Source organism: Phaseolus vulgaris, chromosome 2, assembly GCF_000499845.2.
Source record: "Phaseolus vulgaris cultivar G19833 chromosome 2, P. vulgaris v2.0, whole genome shotgun sequence".
In the NCBI taxonomy this organism is placed as follows: domain Eukaryota; kingdom Viridiplantae; phylum Streptophyta; class Magnoliopsida; order Fabales; family Fabaceae; genus Phaseolus; species Phaseolus vulgaris.
In genome coordinates this window covers 10,226,062-10,245,940 of record NC_023758.2, presented here as the reverse complement: position 1 = coordinate 10,245,940, position 19,879 = coordinate 10,226,062, and the positions used below count along the sequence as shown (strand labels likewise).

General features: G+C 44.6%; 2 protein-coding genes across 2 annotated transcripts; both read left to right on the top strand.

The window, feature by feature from the left end:
* Nucleotides 1–1,129: 1,129 nt before the first annotated feature.
* LOC137809028 (uncharacterized) lies at nt 1,130–1,609 on the top strand. Its single transcript, XM_068610170.1, has one exon. It carries the CDS (start codon nt 1,130–1,132, stop codon nt 1,607–1,609), a length of 480 nt encoding a protein of 159 aa, XP_068466271.1.
* Nucleotides 1,610–16,105: 14,496 nt separating this feature from the next.
* LOC137809027 (uncharacterized) lies at nt 16,106–16,669 on the top strand. Its single transcript, XM_068610169.1, has one exon. It carries the CDS (start codon nt 16,106–16,108, stop codon nt 16,667–16,669), a length of 564 nt encoding a protein of 187 aa, XP_068466270.1.
* Nucleotides 16,670–19,879: the final 3,210 nt, after the last annotated feature.

The window sequence follows — 19,879 nt, the reverse complement described above, 5'->3', positions numbered from 1 at the left end:
AATTGAGTAGAGTTTCTCTATTACTAATTTCCAATCTGAATTTTACAAAGGCAAGCACCTTTATTTATAGCCTAAGAGGTGCTGAAATGAGAAGCTAATTAAATTCAAAATTCCCCCCAAATGACATAAAAGTGGCACCAATCCTAGAGCATGAGGAAGGTGTGACTTCCTCTCTTAGTTTGGCACCTCCCTATTACGCCTACACTCCTTTACTAAGCTCACACCCCCAAGCTTCCTATAATTTTCCTAAACTAAAAACCTAAAGATGCTTTTACAAAAGAGGTGTCTTATGTTTCCCTCTAAGCACCTTTCTAAACACTTTTCTATATTATTTACAATTTAAAAGAAACTATAAAGAGAGATATTTAATTGAAGCCCATTCTTGAAAGCTTGTAGACTTCTTTGGCTTTAGGCTTGATCCTCTCTTTATTTTATGTACTCTTTTAATTTTGAGAAGACTAGAAGGAAGAACTTCAAATGTGAAGGTGAATGACCTCTTCCTTCATTAATAAAAGCCTCTTTTATTTGATTCTCATCAGTTCCGCTTCTTCATACTTATGTATTTGATGACCCCCATTATTTTCTTCTCATGTCTTCTTATCTTGTTGTAGGCATGGTGCTTAACAAAGAGAAGAGGGCTAGGCTAGCTGATGCCCTTGCCCGCCGCCAAGGGGCGCTTGGTGTCACGGGTGCCTCACCTCCTTCCGCTCCCATCTCTACCCACGTCGCGCCTTCCCCCGCCCCTTCTGCTCCCATTGTTGTTGTTCCCTTTGCCGTTGTCTGGGCCTCATCTGCTCCAGTCCCCCTTGAGAAGGACAAAGGGGTCGTGGAGATTGAATCTGACAGAGAAGAGGACTCTGTGGAAGGGCCCATCTTCAAGAGACGAAGGGCGGTTGAGGCGACGACCTCCCACTCCACCACCATCGGCCGCCCTACATCATTCAGGGATCACCCGCCAAGCGCTTCTTCCCCCCATGGCCTCCTTGCACTCGAAGGTGGTGGGGAGAGCACCCCTGTTGATGAGTAAACTCCGCCAGTCCCCGAACTGCCTGCTGTCCTTCAGCAGGCCATCAAATACTTCCAAAGAGGGGCAGCGTAGGACTTGGACGAGGACGTGATAAGGAAACGCATGGGTCGCAGTCTACGTGAATTCCTTGCCCAATCAAACACCCTCACAAGCAAGACTGAGGTGAGGATCAAGGAGCAACATGCCCTGGTGGAGGCAAAGGCCAACGAAAATTTTGCCCTGGTGAAGGCGAAGGCTAAGGAAGACCTGGCTCTGGTGGAGGAGAAGAAGAAAGAGGAATTGGCCCAACTGGCTCAGATATTCACTACTCGTGAAACTGCGTTGGAGCAAGAGCTAAGCAGTCTCCGCCAGTCCGAAAAGGACGTCAAGAAACGGCTCTTCGACAAAGGTCAAGAATATACCGATCTTGAGTCAAGGGTCTTGCCTCTCTGCACCAAGGTGGTGGAACTGGAAGAAAAGGTCGAAGCAACCAAGGCCAATATGGCCAAACTTGAGGAGAGGGCCACCAATCAAGAGGTGCAACTTGGCTCATCTTTTGTTCGGTTCAATTTGACTAAAATTGGTTCATCCAATGAGTTTTAGGCGCCGGTTTTAGCTAGTTTCTCCTCTTTTGTTTGGTTCAATTTGACTAAAATTGGTTCTTCCAATGAGTTTGGGATTTGGTACTAGTTTTTGGTGAGTTCTTGTCTTAGAACCATGATCCAACTCTAAGAAAAGTGCCTCTATAATGTCCAACTCAAGGTGATTCCTAAGAAGGTCAAGAACCTTTCTCTCTATGGCTAGTGGAATCACATCAGACCTCATCTTCGCTCAAAAGCGAAGGAGGATTTCTCTGGTGAACCATTTCGTTCAACCTTGGCGCTCTCACTCGAGGGGGAGGTGTTTTCTATGAACCTACCTTTCCCGCTCTCGAGATCTCTAACGCAAGTAAATGGGTTCATAACTGCATTGTTCAAACATTCGAGAAGATACTTCAATTGAAATTTATTGGGTGACCTCATTCAAAAACCCTTATAAGGGAAAAAGAGCGTCCCTTAATAACTATGTACAATGCTAAAGTTTAATTGAAGTAAAACTTGAGGTTGGTCGCATTCCATGTACGAGGAATCGCGCCTCCCTCCAGCGTCTCAAGCCTGTATGCCCCATTCCCAAGGGCCTCTATCACTCTGAAAGGACCAGTCCACTTGGGGGACAGCTTGTTCTCTAGCTGATATGGGTGGGCCTTCCGCATCACCAGGTCGGCGACCTGGAATTGGCGCGGCCTCAGCTTTGAGTTGTGCTTATACTCCACCCTTCTCCTCAAAGCTTCCGCTTTAATTCTTGCTTCCTCCCTGACTTCATCCAGTAGGTCCAGGTTCATCTTTCTCTCTTTGTTGGATTCTTCAGCCACGAAGTTCTGGAAGTGTGGCGAGCTCTCCTGGATCTCCACGGCAATCATCACGTCCGACCCATACACCAAGCTAAAGGGTGTCTCTCTGGTGGTGGACTGGGGAGTGGTTGTAGTAAGCCCACACAATTCTAGGAACCTCCTCTGCCCAGGTTCCTTTGGCCTTCTCGAGCCTTCTCTTCAGACCTCTGAGCAGGACTCTGTTGGCAGACTCGACCTGCCCATTCGTCTGCGGGTGCTCGACTGATGCGAACACCTACTTTATTCCAACTTCTGAGCATAACTTGCCCAGCTGTTGACTTGCAAACTGTGTGCCACTATCAGACACCAAGCGCTTCGGTACCCCGAAGGGGCACACTATGTTCTTCCACACGAAGTGTTGGATCTTGTGGGCCATGATCTGCGCCACTGGCTCAGCCTCTATGCACTTCGTGAAGTACTCTATGGCGACCACGAGGTACTTCATCTGCCTTATCGCCAAAGGAAAGGGTCCCAGGATATCGATTCCCCAGGTATGAAATGGCCAAGGGCTGTAAATCAACCTGAGCTCCTCTAGCGGCGCCTTGTGCCAGTCAGCGTGTTTCTGAAAATGCTTGCACTGTTGTGCGTACCTCGTGCAGTCTTCCCTGGCCAATAGTATCCCGCACGAATGGCCTTCGATGCTAGGGATCGACCATCGATATGACTCCAACATATCCCTTTGTGGAGCTCTGCCATTATACATGCACATTGGTTGCCGCTTACACATACCAAGATTTGTGAGTGAACCCGTGTCTGAACAGCTCTCCATCAATGAGAGTGTACTTGGCAGAATTTTTCTTTATTTTTCTGGCTTCTGTGGGTTCCAACGGGAGTATTCCATCAACCAGGTAGCGCTTGTAGGGCGTCATCCAGGTTTCCCCTCCTTCGACCAGGCAGACCTGTAATGATTTTTCCCCCAGGGATGGATATGTGTTTACCCTAGGAGTTTTCAGTGTCTCCTGAGTCAATGACCGATGACTCCTCGCCCCTCCTCTCAACGTGTTAATCTGATGTACCCCTACCAAGTTATCTGCGGTGAAGGTTCGAGGTGTCTTCTGGGTTTCCTGTATGACCATCCTCTATCTACCCCTTTGCTTGAACTGGTGAGCTTAGCTAGCAAGTCAGCTCAGGCATTCTGCTCTTTAGAGACATGCACCAGCTCGAACACCACAAACGACACCTTTAAAATCTGGACGTACCCTAGGTATGCGGCCATCTGAGGGTCCTTAGCCTGTTATTCTCATGCCACTTGGCCTGTGACTAATAGGGAGTCACTCTTCGCCAACAGACTCTGTGCACCCATCTCCTTGGCCAATAGCATGGCAGTGGTGAGGGCTTCGTACTCCCCTTGATTGTTGTTGGCCTTGAAGGCGAACCTTAGGGCCTGCTCGATCAATAGCCCATTCGGTCCCTCCAAGATGACACCTGCTCCGCTACCTTGTTGGTTAGAGGACCCGTCTACAGAGAGCACCCACCGGAAGTTAGCTTCCTCTTGGTGTGCATCTTCCGAGGAGAGCTCCACCACAAAGTTTGCGTAGACTTGACCTTTGATAGGACGTCGAGGCTCTTACTGGACATCGAACTCTGAAAGTTCCACTACCCATCGTACCATCCTTCCCGCCATGTCCGATTTCTGTAGGACCTTGTGGATAGGCAGGTCTGTCATCACCACCATGGTAAAACTCTGGAAGTAGTGGCGAAGTCTCCTTGTTGAGAATACTACTGCCAGAGCCGCCTTCTCTAGGACCTAGTATCTTACCTCAGGCCCTTGCAATACTTTGCTCACAAAGTATATAGGCTTTTGTACTTGGTCTTGCTCCTGCACAAGGACCGAACTGATCGCCCGCTTCGTCACTGCGAAGTACAAGCGGAGCAGAGTATCCAACTGTGGCTTGCACAACACTAGGGGAGTGGCTAGGTACTCCTTTAGCTTGAGGAACGCCTCCTCACACTCCCTAGTCCAGATGAACCTGTTGTTCCTCCTCAGACACTAGAAGTAAGGGTGACCCTTGTCTCCTCCAGCTGATACAAATTTAGACACAACGGTCATCCGCCCTGTCAACTGTTGCACCTCCTTCACTGAGATAGGGCTTCTCATTGCGAGGATCGCAGCACACTTCTTGAGGTTTGCCTCTATCCCACGCTCGGTGAGTAGAAAACCCAAGAACTTACCCGCTTCCACCCCGAACATGCACTTCTCGGGGTTCAGCTTCCGTCTATACTTATCTATCGTGGTAAATAACTCTTCTAGATCAGCCACATGCTAATCCTTCACCTGTGAGGTCACCACCATGTCATCCACGTAGGCTTGCACATTTCGCCCCATCATGGGCGCGAGCACTCTATCCATCAGCCTCTGGTAGGTGGCGGCTGCATTCTTCAGCCCGAAGGGCATCATTGTGTAACAGTAGCAAGACAGCTTTGTCATGAACGTTGTCTAGCATTCGTCCCTCGGATGCATCTTAATCTGATTGTACCCAGAGAAAGCGTCTAAGAAGCTGAGCATCCTGCAACTCAAGGCACTGTCCACCAAGGCATAGATGCTTGGTAGAGGGTAAGAGTCCTTAGGGCAAGCTTTGTTGAGGTTCGTGAAGTCAACACACATCCTCCACTTCCCATTAGCCTTCTTCATCAAGACCACGTTTGCCGACCACTCAGAGTACATGATGAGAATCAAATAGATGTCATCAATAGAAGAAATGGGCAAGGGCAAAAGCATTTAAACTTCTTCTTATTAGTCTTTGCAAAAGACGAAGCCCAAAGCCCAAGGCCAAGCCCAAGAAAGCCCACTCCAATCAAAGAATCACTAGGAGCATGGCTAAATCATTAGGAAGAGATTGCCAAATGAAATCTCTCTTTGTAATATCTCTTGTATAAAATTGTCAATAAGATAGGATAGCCTTAGGGAAGTGCCTAAAAATGGAAACAAAAGAAACTATGCATGTAAAGGCACTTTTAGTCACTAGTTACTTAGAAATGGCTAGGAAGGTCACCTTTTGGCCTAGTTAGGCGCCTTTTGTTCATAGAAGGAACTAGAAGGAGTCTTTCTTTCCTTCCTTACCTAGAGGGTCGGTCATCTCCCACCTTATGAAAGGAGAGCCTTGCCTCATTGTAAAGGAAGTTGAAATTGAAAGTAATGAAATTCTAGTGAATTTTAGAGAAAGTTGTGAGCCTTGACTCTTCTTCTCTCCTTAGTCTCATCTTGTGAGATCTTGGGACTCTCAAGTGGCGGCACCACCCACTCATCTTGGAGCAAACCACCCTTCAAGTGGCGTGAAGATCCTCCCTTGGTCTACAACTCCATAAGTCACTCTTTCCATCTTTCGTTTTCTTCCATTTTTGTGTTTCTTGCTTGTGTTTTCTATTCCATTCGGTGCAATCTGTTCTTTGCTGTTTTCCCATTCATTTTCTGCACTTTATTTCTCCTTTAATCAGTGCAGATTGGTTGTTTCCTTGCTGTTCTTGGTTCGTCCCATTTTGGTATCAAATTACATGTGATAATCTTGTTGTTTTCAAGTTCCTTTCCATGGGTTATGTTGTTTAGCTTGTTTCAATTGGTAGTTCTTTGTATGATGCGTTAATTTCTGTTCTTGGCACGGTTCTTGTGTTCCTTGAGCTATTCTTGAGTAGTTCTTGTGTTTTACTTGCTGTTTTAGAGTTACCCATTCATTCTATATCCATATCATGTGGTATCTAGAGCTATGGTTGAGTGCAAAAAAAAAATTTGAGTTGCTGGACACTTTGATTCTGTTTTTGTGATTAGTGATTCTGCTTTTTGTGTTTTTTGAGTATTTCTTGCTGTTTTAATTGTTGCTTATTACATTGTGTTTGTGTCATTTTAATTTTTGAATCCATATACATGTTTTGTCAAGTCATGTTTTTCCTAATATGTCAACAATTCCTTGTAGTACTTTTCTTGTAATTTTAGTTGCTTGATTTTGTTTTTCTTAATTGAGTACAATTTTTGTGTTTCTGTTTTTGATCCTTTGTTGCATTTTCTTTTTAGTTTTGAGTTCATGCTTGTGTATTAAATCTATACAAGTTCTTAAACATCAAATCTATTGTGTCTTTTGAAGTTTCTCAATTCTGTTTTTCATTCCAGTATAGGTTCCTCTGTTTTTCATAAAAACGTGTTGACTGTTTGGTTTATCAAAAATTTTGTGCTTACTGGAAAATTCTGAAATTCTGGATTTAAGTAGTTTGCAGTGTTACAAAAGAATAAAAAAAAGAAGTACATCAAAATTCCAAGTACAAAAAAAAAATGATAAATGAAATACGTACAGTGTGTAAAATTCTGACGCTTGAAAACGGTGATTAGGCAGTAATTTTTGGAAATTTATCACAATTAATTGGCTTACTGGTTTTGAGTGATTCCAGTGCCAATTTTTAGATAACATCTTGAATTTCCAGTGGTTAAAATTTCACATTCCAATTCGCTTTCTACAGTTACAGTTAAATATTTTAAGTCACGCACAGTTTTAACAAAACAATTCCAGTAGCATTGTTTTTGTTTTCTTCATCTACTCTAGTGTTTTTCTTTAGGTTTCTTTTGCGTGCCATCTTTTAAATTTCATAATCCAGTTTGCATTATACAGTTCTAGATAAATCTGTAAAGTCACGCATAGTTTATAAAAAAATTCCAGTACTTCAGTTTTTTTGTTTTCTTCATCTATTCTAGTACTTTTCTCTAGGTTTCTTTTGTGTGCCATCCTTTAATTGAGTACCTTATTTTTCTTGCTTGTTTTTCTTCTCTATTCTTTGAGTTTGTCATATATCTTGTATTCCTTTATGCTATAGCCTTTCTTGTTTACACCTTTTCCTGCTTGTCTTTTATTGTTCTTTAAGTTTTGTGGTGGATGCTCTTGGATAAAGTGGGTGAGTGCTTTGACACATTTCACTTGAGAATCACCAAACTACAAGATTAGCTTGGAAGAGAATTGAATTCTTTTTTGGAGTGAATTGAGTGCAAATTTTGTCACAAAACCGCAACATCTTTGCCATTTTTCACTTGTTTTACTAACTTTGTTTTCTCTTAATTGTTTGTTCATTTGTGTACTGTTTTGTTATTCAAATGGAGCATTATTCAAGTAGTGGTTCATCCGAGTCTAACTCTCCACCAAAAGCATACATTAAAGGTGAATTGAAGGATGCCAAAAAGACCATTGCACAAAAAGATGAAGCCATAAGACAATTAGAAGCAAGGTTGCTAAGGCTTGAAGAAAATCATGCAACATCCAACAATTCTGCACATGGAAGGCGCCATTCACATAGAAGTCCTTCAAGAGGTGCTTCTAATCATCTCAGCCATGAAGAAGAATCAGATGGAGGACGGTACCACCAAACCCACCAACACCACCGTCATCATCATAGAGAAAGAAGGCACCATGAAGAAAGGAGGCACCATGAAGAAAAACCTTACTTACCCTATGTAAAATTACCTACCATTAATGGTGAAGGAGATCCTAATGTGTACTTGGGGTGGGAAGCAAAATGTGGGCAAATTTTTTATGTGTGTAAGGTCAAAGAAGACCAAAGGGTACATCTAGCCACTATAGAATTTCTAGACTATACTTTACAATGGTGGCATAAGACACTCATGGACATTGGACTTAGAAAGAGGCCTCACGTGGACTCCTGGGATGCTTTAAAAAAATGTATGTGCGATAGGTTCGTTCCACCACACTTTAGGAAAGACCTAATGTTGAATCTCCAACGGCTTCACCAAGGCACGCTAAGTGTGGATAGTTATTTCAAGGAATTAGAGACGCTTATGCTTAAAATAAATTTGGATGAAAGTGAGGAAGCAAAGATTGCTAGATTTATAAGTGGTCTTAAAAGGGATATACAAGATGTTGTAGAACTTCAAGAGTATTCATCGTTACAAACCTTAGTTCACCTTGCCATCAAGGTTGAAAATCAAATTGCAAGGAAAATGGCTTTCAAAAATTCTACTCATGATGGTTACTACAACAACTCTAGGAAAAATAAAAACAAATATTTTTCAAAGTTTCCTTCTAAATATTCATCTTCTAAAGCTAAGGATTCTAAGCCTTCAACTTCTAATCATAAATCACCAACCAAATCCTCAAGTAAAAAGTGTTTTAAATGTTTAGGATATGGTCACATAGCGGCTAATTGTCCTTCTAAAAGAACTATGATGATAAATGTTAATGGGGAAGTGGTGAGTGAACATGAATCCGCAAACTCTAGATCATCCACACCTCCTAGTTCCCCAAGTGAGTATGAGAGCGAAAGTCCACATGAAGGTGACTTGTTAGTAGTGAGACGTATGCTTGGTCAACTTTCAAAACCTTTTGATGAAACACAAAGAGAAAATATTTTTCATACAAGGTGTCTCATTAATGACAAGTTATGTTCTTTAATAGTGGATGGGGGTAGTTGTGCTAATGTGGCTAGCACAAGAGTGGTAGACAAACTAGGATTGCCTATTATCTCTCATGCAAAGACCTATAAATTGCAATGGCTTAGTGGCGAAGGAGAAATCATGGTTAACAAACAAGTCCTCATTCCCTTTGCAATTGGAAAGTATAAAGATGAGGTTTTATGTGATGTTGTGCCCATGGAAACAACACATCTTCTTTTAGGAAGGCCTTGGCAATATCATAGACATGTTTTACATGATGGCCTATCCAACACAATGTGTTTTTCTTTCCAAGGGCGCAAGGTTACTTTAAAACCCCTCTCTCCCCAAGAGGTTCATGAGGACCAAATAAAAATGAAAACTAAAAGAGAAAAGGAAAAGGCAAATGAAGTACATGATAAACCGAGTCATAATACCTTCTCAACTAAATCAATTTTGTTGACTCGTGCTACGCCTACAAGGAGTACTGAATTCATAGGCGAATTCTCTCCAACTTCGGGAGTATGATGAGAATCAAAAAGATGTTGTTAATAGGAAGAATGGACAAGGGCCAAATCATTTAAATTTCTTCTTATTAGTTGTTCCGTCCGGTTGACCGGGACGTCTTCGTGCGCGACCTCAACCGTCAGCTAGGGACTCCTTCCCACTGATTGCCTGTGGATTCCTGCAAAAAAGAGGACAAAGAGGCGCCCTAGCGGCCGTTTGCACTCCGACGCTCAAGTCAGCCAGCAAGAAACACCAAAACTATACACCTCCGTCTCTGAGCACCGCGTATGGCACTCTGAAGGTGGTAAGAAATAATTGTGTACTGTGTATCTGTGTTCTCTCTCTCAGGCAAAAATATTCTCCAGTCCCTTATTTGTAACTAATGAAGCACGAGCAAGCAACTAGAGAGCTCTGGTAAATTTGCAGAAAGTTCGAACCCTTTTTCCAACATTCTCTGCGCTATTTAAACTACCTAAGCATTCAAAGCGTCTTAAAGCGCCTTTAATCACAAACGTAACGCACTCATTAAAGCGCTTAATTAGAAAACGTAGCGCATTTAAGACGTTGAAACGCTCGGGAGCCCTTATAGTACCTGAATGCTCGAAAGGGAAACTGTATTGAATGACTTTTAATTACCTGGCACCTGACTAAGGGGTGTTTTTATTCTGGCATGGCTGTTGTACACGTGGAGGGCCTCACGACGCCATGACCCCATCTGGGGGCGTTTCTGCCCATCTGGGGACGTTTCTACGTGTGAGTCCTCCTGCTTGGGAGTGCTACTGCGCTAGGGGTGACTTTTTGGGTGCCAACTCATGCACCCAAGTATCTAGTCACTTACTTTGAGAGCGTATCTGCCTTCCTCTCATATCCTGCACCCGGTTGCCCTGGGCGTGACCTTCCTCTTGGATCGTATCTGTCCCGAGGGCGTCTCTGGGGCGACATGGGTACCTCACGAGTCAGACTGCCCTACACTGATGCTTTCACTATGGCCTTGAAGCCACCTTTTCCTTCTCTTTATCACTGCCCCGGGTTATCGGGACCTGAGGCCTTCCCACGGCGTCGTTCCCTCCATGGTCTTTCCTACCCATGGGTATCGGGGAACCACACCGTGATTGCCTTGCTTTAGCACTGTTTGATCCGGCGACGCCCTGGTGGGGCGACGCCTTCACTAGGCGACGCCTTGCCTTGGCGACGCTTCCTCTGGGCTGTTTGATCTGGCGACGCCCTGGTGGGGCGACGCCTTCACTAGGCGACGCCTTACCTTGGCGACGCTTCCTCTTGGCGTCTCTCCACCTAGGCGACGCCTTGCGTTGACTTTGACTCTCCAGCCGTTGACTTTGACCTTGACTTAGTCAACGCCTGGATACGGGACGGTACATTAGTCTTTTCAAAATCACGGAAAAGCCCAAGCCCAGTCCAATCAAAGAATCACTAGGAGCATGGCTAGATCATTGGGAAGAGATTGCCAAATGAAATCTCTCTTTGTAATATCTCTTGTATTAAATTGTAAATAGGATAGGATAGCCTTAGGGAAGTGCCTATAAAGGAAAAACAAAAGAAACTATGCATGTAAAGGCATTTTTAGTCACTAGTTACTTAGAAATAGCTAAAAAGGTCACCATTTAGCTTAGTTAGGCGCCCTTTTGTTCATACAAGGAACTAGAAGGAGTCTTTCCTTCCTTCCTTACCTAGAGGGTCGGTCATCTCTCACCTTATAAAAGGAGAGCCTTGCCTCATTGTAAAAGAAGTTGAAATTGAAAGTAATGAAATGCTAGTGAATTTTAGAGAAAGTTGTGAGCCTTGACTCTTCTTCTCTCTTTAGTCTCATCTTGTGAGCTCTTAGGACTCTCAAGTGGCGGCACCACCACTCATCTTGTATAAAAAGATACATACATGTTTTGCCATCTCTTTAATATTATCATCGTATTTTTGTTTCAACTTGTAAAGTGATAACCCACACCTCAAACAATTTTCCGACAATTCAAACTCTTTTCTGTATAATATACAATCATTAGGACATGCATGTATCTTTTTATACTCCATACCCATCGGATAAAGAACTTTTTTGCTTCATAATTACGATTAGGTAGAGTATTTCCCTCTAGAAGCATTTCCTTCAACAACTGAAGCAATTTCGTGAAGCTTTTATCAGTTCATCCGTTTATTGCCTTCAAATTGATCAATCTTAACACCATTGACAACCGTGTGAAGTTAGTTGACATACTTCCGTATACATGTGTTTCTAAAAAAGACTCAACTCCAATATCACGAATCATGTCCTGCAATCGATCATCGTGTACTACATCATCCATGGTGGACGGAACATATTCTTAGGATACACACACACTTAGTAAATGTAATAATTCACCATGTCATGTCCAATTTGTATAAAATCGTAGAAATACATCACATAGAAAGTGCTCCCTGAATTTGTTAACATCGAATCTTCTCCCATTCAAAAAATTAACGCATGGACTCCTAAACTTTACTTCATCACCACTACTGTTGGCATTACATTCTTCAAATTGTATACTTTTTTCTACTCCTCTTTCGTACTCATCACTTATGCAGGATAAATTAATCCAATCTTGATTCATATTATGTTCTATAATGATCTCTCAATAAAAGTTTACTAAATTTGGATCCAATCCTAAAATCAAACAATTTGTCAAAGATCGAAAACCATTGGACTAAATACCAACAAGTATTAAAGAATTATAAATATACATGTAATTCAAAAAATTAACAAATCTAATTATACATGAAATTCAATTAATAAAGAATTATAATTAAATCTAATTAATAATGTTCTCAAGTTTTTCAAAATGTCACAATTCTTCCATAATTTAGTAACAATAAATAAAACTTAATTTCTACTAACAATAAATAAATATTAATTTCTACTAATTAAAAGTAAATAAACATATAACAATAAATAAATTTTGCTTTCTATACTACAATAAAAAAATATATAACAAATAACTAAATTTTAATTTCTATACTAAGAATAAATAAATATATAACAATACAAAAAAATTACTAACCTGTGATGATGGTGGCAATTGCTCAAGCAGCGCAGCGATGGAGGAGTAGTGGCGCTAGAGCAGAAATGGAGGAGCAGTGGAGAACAATGCAACTACGAAAAAACCTTCAATGTTTGGAAAAATGGAGTAGCTATGGATATCAGAGTGCAGCATGGTTGAAGAACGTAGGGCGTGAAGGTGCAAGGAAGAAGGCAGTTTACGAAAATGGCAATATAAGTGAGGCACGGGCTCTATTTAGGGTAAAAAAAAGGGTCTTAGACGGCGATTTTACCTAATTAATAATCGGTGTTTGTTCCTTCCGGTTGACCTAGCGCAAGAGTGTTGCCTCGTCACGATCTTCCTCACCAGTTTGACACCACGTGCCCTTTAAGTCCACACCACGGATGGTCTCTCTGAGAACCTGAAAACACAAGATGGCGCCTCTGCGGCCGGTGGCGCTCCGACGCTCAACTCAGTAACAAGAACACCCAAAAACTTAGAGAAAACTGTGCTCTGTGGAACCGTACTAAACTGCACTCAACCCTAGCAAATCAGCCGTAGTGAAAAATGTACCTCTGCAAATTTTGTTAAGTTTACCTTTATAGCTAGGTTTTTTCTCTCTCCAGGCAGTTAAGCTTTGGACGCGTGGCTCGCATCCAACCCTGCACGTGTCACCATCTGGGCTGGGATAGCAGGTAGTACCCAGCCCTACACGTGTCATCATCTGAGCTAGGATAACTCGAGAGTCATTTCTATATTGCATCCAACCCTACACGTGTCATCACCTGGGTTGGGGTAACAGGTAGCATCCAACCCTACACGTGTCGTCATCTGGGTTGGGGTAACTTGAGCGTTATTTCTGTGTAATAACCAGTCGCGCGGCTAAGTCTCCTATTCAAGGAGTAATCTAGCACGTAATACGCTCTGAACACCACCTGACAAGGCGAGTATCGGATACAACAAAGTGCACCATCTCTGTGATATCGCTTGTCGCAAATGGCACCTTCCTTATTGCTACGCCATGCATGTTCTAGCTGAGGAAACCTTGCCACCAACGAATGTCCACTCTGGGAATCCTGTCGCTGATGGGCAAGTTGTTCCCTTCAACCCACACGACCTTCACGCCCCATGCCGGCGCAACAATCATCTTACTGAACTTACACGCTTGAACTTACTCTTTTGAGCCTCTAGCAGCTTTAACTAAGCTTACTGGGAGATTCGGTGATGTGCTCCTTGTGGCGATGTCAGACCACCTGATCTTCCATTATCTACTATGTTGATGACACACAACCCCGGCGACAACCGACCATGTTTACTATAGAACGTCGGTTCCACGAATCGGCGACTATGCTCACTTCTGAACTACTCATCTTTCTCTTGTCCACGTGTTCTGCTGAGCACGCCCCACATAGTCACGTGCTAGACACGTCATCACACCCGATGACCTGGTCGGTACACAAGCCCCCCAGTCTTGAGCTGCGACTTGTTCAGTGAAAAGACTAAAGGGTTGAATTTTCGGCGACCTACGTGGCCGTGCGCGTTGGCGCTCATACTGTTCACTTATTTGACACTTCACCAACCCCTTCGATCATTCGACACGTGGACTTATCAACGACCATTATTCGTTGCCGTTTGCGCTCCTCGCAACATTCGAAACTCTTAAACACTTCGCGCCACTTCACTGTTTCATTATCTTCTTCCTCACTCCAAACTCTCAAAACGCTTCAGCAAACGCTTCGACTCCTTCAAACATCCTTTACTGAACGCTCTTCTGATCATCAAAAGGTAGCCTTTTTCTCACTCCCACTGATATTTGTTGCATTCTAATCGGTTTGCATCATCCATTAACTGTCTGGAGCATACGTTGTGGGATGTTTTTCTTCGCTTCGCTTTTTTCTGCGCTTAGGGTTTCTAACTCTCTCTCTGCGAGCCCCCCTTGTTCTTCTATCTCCTTCTTTTCTGTTGAGTCGATCTATTTACAAACTTTCATCTCTTCCCCTTTTCGTCTTCTTGCAGCTTTTATGATGGCTCGCTCCAAAGTTACACCAAACCCTCCTCCATCTCCCCGCAACCCTCCGAAGAAAACTCGTAGGGCCAACCCTTCCTCCTCCCGCGACCCCCCAAGGGATCCTAACGTCCCTTCGAGCCAGGTCGTGAGACCTGCGTCTTCTCGACCCAGCCAATCGCAGCCAAACCCACCTCACACCAGCACAGTTGTGAGGTCCCTCCCGGACTACAAGCAACTATACCCTTGGGCCTCTTCAGCTTTGTTGGGTGAGACTTCCTCCATCAACACCGACCGCGACATCCTCCGCCTCCAGAAAGGTGACCAGGATCACCTCTCTTCCAGCAAAGAACACGATGACAAGGTATATGTGCGTCCTTGTCCTCCCGGAGAGCCTATTTGCACTGATAATCAAGGGAGCGACGGCGCCCCCTTTTGCTTCATTTACGCCACGACGTTCAAAAAGGTCAAGCTCCGATTTGCTTTCACCCGCTTTGAGAGGGAGCTCCTGACCGAGCTTGACATAGCCCCCGCCCAGCTTCATCCCAACGGTTGGGCGTTCGTCCGGGCTTACCAGATCATTTGTGCGCACCTGGGACATCCAGCTTCGATGGACGTGTTCCTCTACCTGTTCGAGGCCAAGAACCCGGGCGATCGTCTATGGGTTAGCCTCAATGGGGTCGCTGGGAGGTCCATACTCTCCATCTTCCAGCAATCCTATAAGGACTGGAAAGGGAAGTTCATGCGTGTCTGCTGCAACGACCGAGACCCTACCCTCCTCGACGGATTTCCCTTGTATTGGGTGAACAAGGGAAAGAAAGAGTCTAGCTTCAGGAGGGCTAGGGGGCCAGAAAAGATGGGGGAGCTCGACAGGGACTTATGTAACTTCTGGAAAGGAGTTGCCTCCTCCAACGTGACCTTGCCCACCTCTTCCATCATCACCTATGAGTTCTTCGAAGGCCAACTGGATGTCCATATAGGTTTGTCTTTAAGTCCTATCCCTGGCTCGAATTCGCCTAACCTTGTTTTTACTTTGGTGCCGCTGTTCTGGTTGCGCATAGTTTTAACTTATTCCATGCATTGACTTACACTGCTTATTTTCCTATGCCTCATCGACTGTTGAATCTCTGTACTGGTTTCTAATTGTTGGTGTCTTTATGCAGATATGATGCTGGGGAAAGATAGGATGGCTGAGCTGCGCTCCATAGCCAAACTCCACAATCTTGCGGCGGGCTCTCAAACCGTCCCCAACTCCATCGCAGAGATCGCCGCTGCCCAAGGCTAGTCCTCACCAGTTGGTCCGTCCAACGCTGCTGCTCTTCCTGCCCCTGAACGGAAGAAGATACCACCCCAAAGGGCTAAGAGGAAAGCCCCCAGGGTTGTGTCGGACGATGAGGCGGATGAGAGCACCGAGGACGGGCTGATCTGCAAACGGAAAAGGGGAGTTACAACAGAACCACCAGCAGCCGAGGCCGCCCTTCCTGACTTCCTCGAGAATCCCCCCAGCGCCTCCACGCCCTTTGAGTCCGCTGGGGACGTTCTCGCCTCAAACGCCTCGGCCGCTGAAGCTGCGCCTGAGCACCTTGCTGATACGCAAGCTTCCTCCCAAGCTGCCACAGAACACCCCACCTCACCGCCACGCCTCGAGGCTCCCCTCGCCATCCAACCTTGCGAGGGTGGTGGTGAGCACCAACCCTCAGCTCCTCCCTCGGCCCCAAGCCTTCCAACTCCTCTCCAAGAGGCCTTGAAGTCTTTCACCGTGCGTCTGAATGCCATGGTCGACGGGTGTCTTCCCCAAATCGTCGGTGAAGGGCTAAAAGACTCCTTGGACAAATTCGAGCTTGACAACTGCGTCCATCAGGAGGTGGCGAGCACCGCGAGAGCCGAAGCTGAAAAAGTCAAGTGCGACATGATGATGCAAGGCTTAGAGTTCTCGCGGGTCAAAAACGCTCTCAATGAAGAGCCCCGAAGCTTGCGTAAGGACAAAAAGGAACTGCGCCGAAAACTGCACGACAAGCTTCAGGATGTCGTCGAGTTGGAGAGCAAGCTCGTCCCTCTGAGGGAGAAAATTGCAACGCTGGAGGAGGCCCAAAAAGCCGACGCCAAAAAGATGGCCAATCTGGAGAAGAGGTCGACTGGAAGGGAGACCCTTCTGGGGAAAGTTGAACAAGATCGGGACAAGGCCACCAAAGAACTGAGTGAAATTGCTGCCGAGCTCGCCCTAGTTCGCGAGGAGAACAGTGGGTTCAAGAGGAAAATCGACGAGCTTCAGCTTGAAGCTGCCCAAGTTTTTACCTCCGGCTTTGGAGCAGTTCGCTTGCAAATATCCCAACCTTGACCTCTCCGAGTTCTCGGTGTACAACGAAGTGGTGGATGGCAAGATCATGCCTCCGACTTAACTGCTGCTCCCACCTGCCACTTCAACTTTACCGCCTTTGAAACTCTTGTATTTAATTTTGACTTGCATGTAATAACTTTCATTCTGCTCAAACTGTTTGATATTCATGTGCATATATATATATATGGTCTTCTAATTTATCTGTTGTGCGATCGCTTGGTATGACTGGCTGGTTTTTATTCGACCCAATGCACTTCGCACAAATTGGTACTTAATTCTCTGGAAATCACTTTAACTTAATCGAGCGGTTAGTCTGTAACAATAGCGTTTAACGCAAAATCACTTACTTGGTAGTAAGGGCGTAAGTCGATCTTAGCATCTGAAATCTCACCCGCCTGATCTGCCAAAGGACAAGCGTACTTCTACGTTATCGCCCAAAACTTCGCTGATCTGGCTCTCGCCGTGTGATCCCTTTTCTATTTCGATCTCGAAGTCGTGGGCCTTTGGCGACGCCGTTTTCCTTTAACTGAAAACGTCCCCTGCGGGGCCACCTAGTGACTTCATCTTTGCTCATTTGGAAGGAGAGCTGCCTTTCGGATCTCCCTCTACCTTCCCCGAGTCTTTAACCTGAGATAGCTTAAATCGTTGTCCCCTCATCTGGGGGTAGAGCCGCCTTTCGGATCCTTCTCTACCTCCCTGAGTTTTAGAACAATGATTTAGGTGGTGAGGTGTCCTCTGCGAACCTCCCCCAACCACCTTTAACCTCTTTTTTTTTTAACTGGTCTTACTAGGTCGATATTGATGTTTCACTCCAGGGGAAAGGCGTCTTCTATCGGCCCTTCTTTCCTATTCTTAAGATCATTAACACCCCTGACTTTTTAGTTTCCTCTTGCCTGAACTCACTCGAGGGTGAGAAGGACTTTCTTTGGTGCCTCAACTTGCCCAGGGGTTACATCTCCTCCTTCCCCGGATGCACTGAGGGCTTTCAACTTGCCTCAATTTGCTTATGCAAAGAGGTCTTGTAATCTGCTCTTGCCTGTGCTCGCTCAGGGCGAGGAGGACTTTAAATCTCTTCTCGCCTACACCCGCTCAAGGCGAGGAGGTCTTTTTAATCTCTTCTCGCCTACACCCGCTCGAGGCGAGGAGGTCTTAAAAAACTTTATCTTATACTTCCGATTGCCAGCTAGCGATGAGGGTTTTAGAACTATGTGCTTTAAAACTTTGCGCTGAATGCATGCGATCTGAATTCGCCGTTGCTTTAATTACGCAAGGGCAAAAAAGTTTCTTTCCGAAAACTTAAAAAACGATAAGCATTCAAACTTAATAACTTCGAAACTTTGATAAACTTCGAAACTTTCTTTATTGGGTGGCCTCGTTAAAAACCCTCCTTAGGGAAAAAAGAGTGCCCCCTTGAAAAACTGTTCAAACTGAAACATCCTTAACTGTTCAAGATAATCGCTACTTACAATGCTTTAACTGTAATAAAACTTGAGATGGGTGGCGTTCCAAGTGCGAGGAATCGCCCCTCCTTCCAGCGTCTCCAAGCGGTAGGCGTCGTTCCCGAGTGCTTCGGTTATTCTGAACGGTCCTGTCCACTTGGGCGACAATTTGTTCTCCATCTCATACTGGTGGGCCTTCCTCATCACCAGGTCGCCATCTCTGAACTGCCTTGGTCTTATTCTAGAGTTGTACTTGCGTTCAAGTCTTCTCTTTACTGCTTCAGCCTTCACCCGTGCTTCCTCCCTGACCTCATCTAGCAAATCCAAGTTCATTCTCCTTTCTTCATTCGAGTCTTCCGCCACGAAGTTCTAGAATCTCGGCGAGCTTTCCTGGATTTCGACTGGAATCATCGCATCGCATCCATACACTAAGCTAAACGGGGTTTCATGGGTTCCCGATTGCTCAGTGGTATGATATGCCCACACTATGCGGGGAACTTCTTCAGCCCAAGACCCCTTGGCCTTTTCCAACCTCCTCTTCAAGCCTCTCAGCAGAACCCGATTAGTTGACTCCACTTGCCCATTCGTTTGCGGGTGCTCCACAGAAGCAAACACCTGTTGTGTTCCGATGTCCACGCACAACTTTTTCAACAGGTGACTTGCGAACTGAGTCCCGTTATCTGATACCAAACGCTTGGGCACACCAAAACGAAACACAATATTCTTCCACACGAAACTCTGGATTTTGTGCGCGGTGATCTGGGCTACTGGTTCTGCTTCAATCCACTTCGTGAAGTACTCGATCGCCACAACCAAATACTTCATTTTCCTGATCGCCAACAGGAAGGGTCCCAAAATATCGATTCCCCACGTGTGGAACGGCCAGGGGCTGTAGATTGACTTTAACTCTTCTGGGGGCGCCTTGTGCCAATCGGCGTGCTGCTGGCATTGCTTGCAACGCTGGGCATATCTCTTGCAATCCTCCCTCATTGTGGGCCAGTAATAACCTGCACGGACAGTCCTTGTTGCCAGAGCTCGACCCCCGATGTGGCTCCCACAAATCCCTTCATGGAGCTCGGCCATAATTCTCGTGCACTTCTCTCCGTGTACACATACAAGAAGAGGGTGTGTAAACCCGAACCTGTACTGTTGAAGATGGTTGCTGCCCCTTCAAGATTGTGTTTGATGAAGACTTCTATGTACATTTCATTTGTATTTTGCTTTGCTTTAAGTGTGTCTTAGGTAGTGCTTAGAAGTTGTCTAAGAGTGGGCTTTTTGCTGAGTAACTCACCTCATAACCACTGGCCATGTGATAAGAACAAACATATGTTTTCTTAAACTATTTTTCACATGTCTTACAAAAAACACGTTTACTGCAAAAAATAAATTTGTTCTTTTCTAAATAAACAGATTCTTTTTTACACTGATGCCTTGGCTAAGTCTTGTAAAAATTAGATTTTGTGCATCATGTATTTTGACTAAGTCTTCTATCTTTCAAAACAACTGAGTTTTAAATAGTTAAACTTTCTCTGTTTTCGTTTTGAAAAATAAATCTGTTCATCTGTAAATGAATAGATTCTTTTTGTCTCAGGTGCCATGTCAAGCTTAAACGTTTTCAGTTTTATCTCTGCACCAGAATGGTTGACTAAGTCTCCTCTCTTAACAAATTCTCTAACTACTTTTTGAAAATAAATCTGTTCATTTTATTTTCAATCTGTTCATTTTATAACAGCTTTAACTGTTTTTCAAAAATCTGTAATAAGTTGGCTTT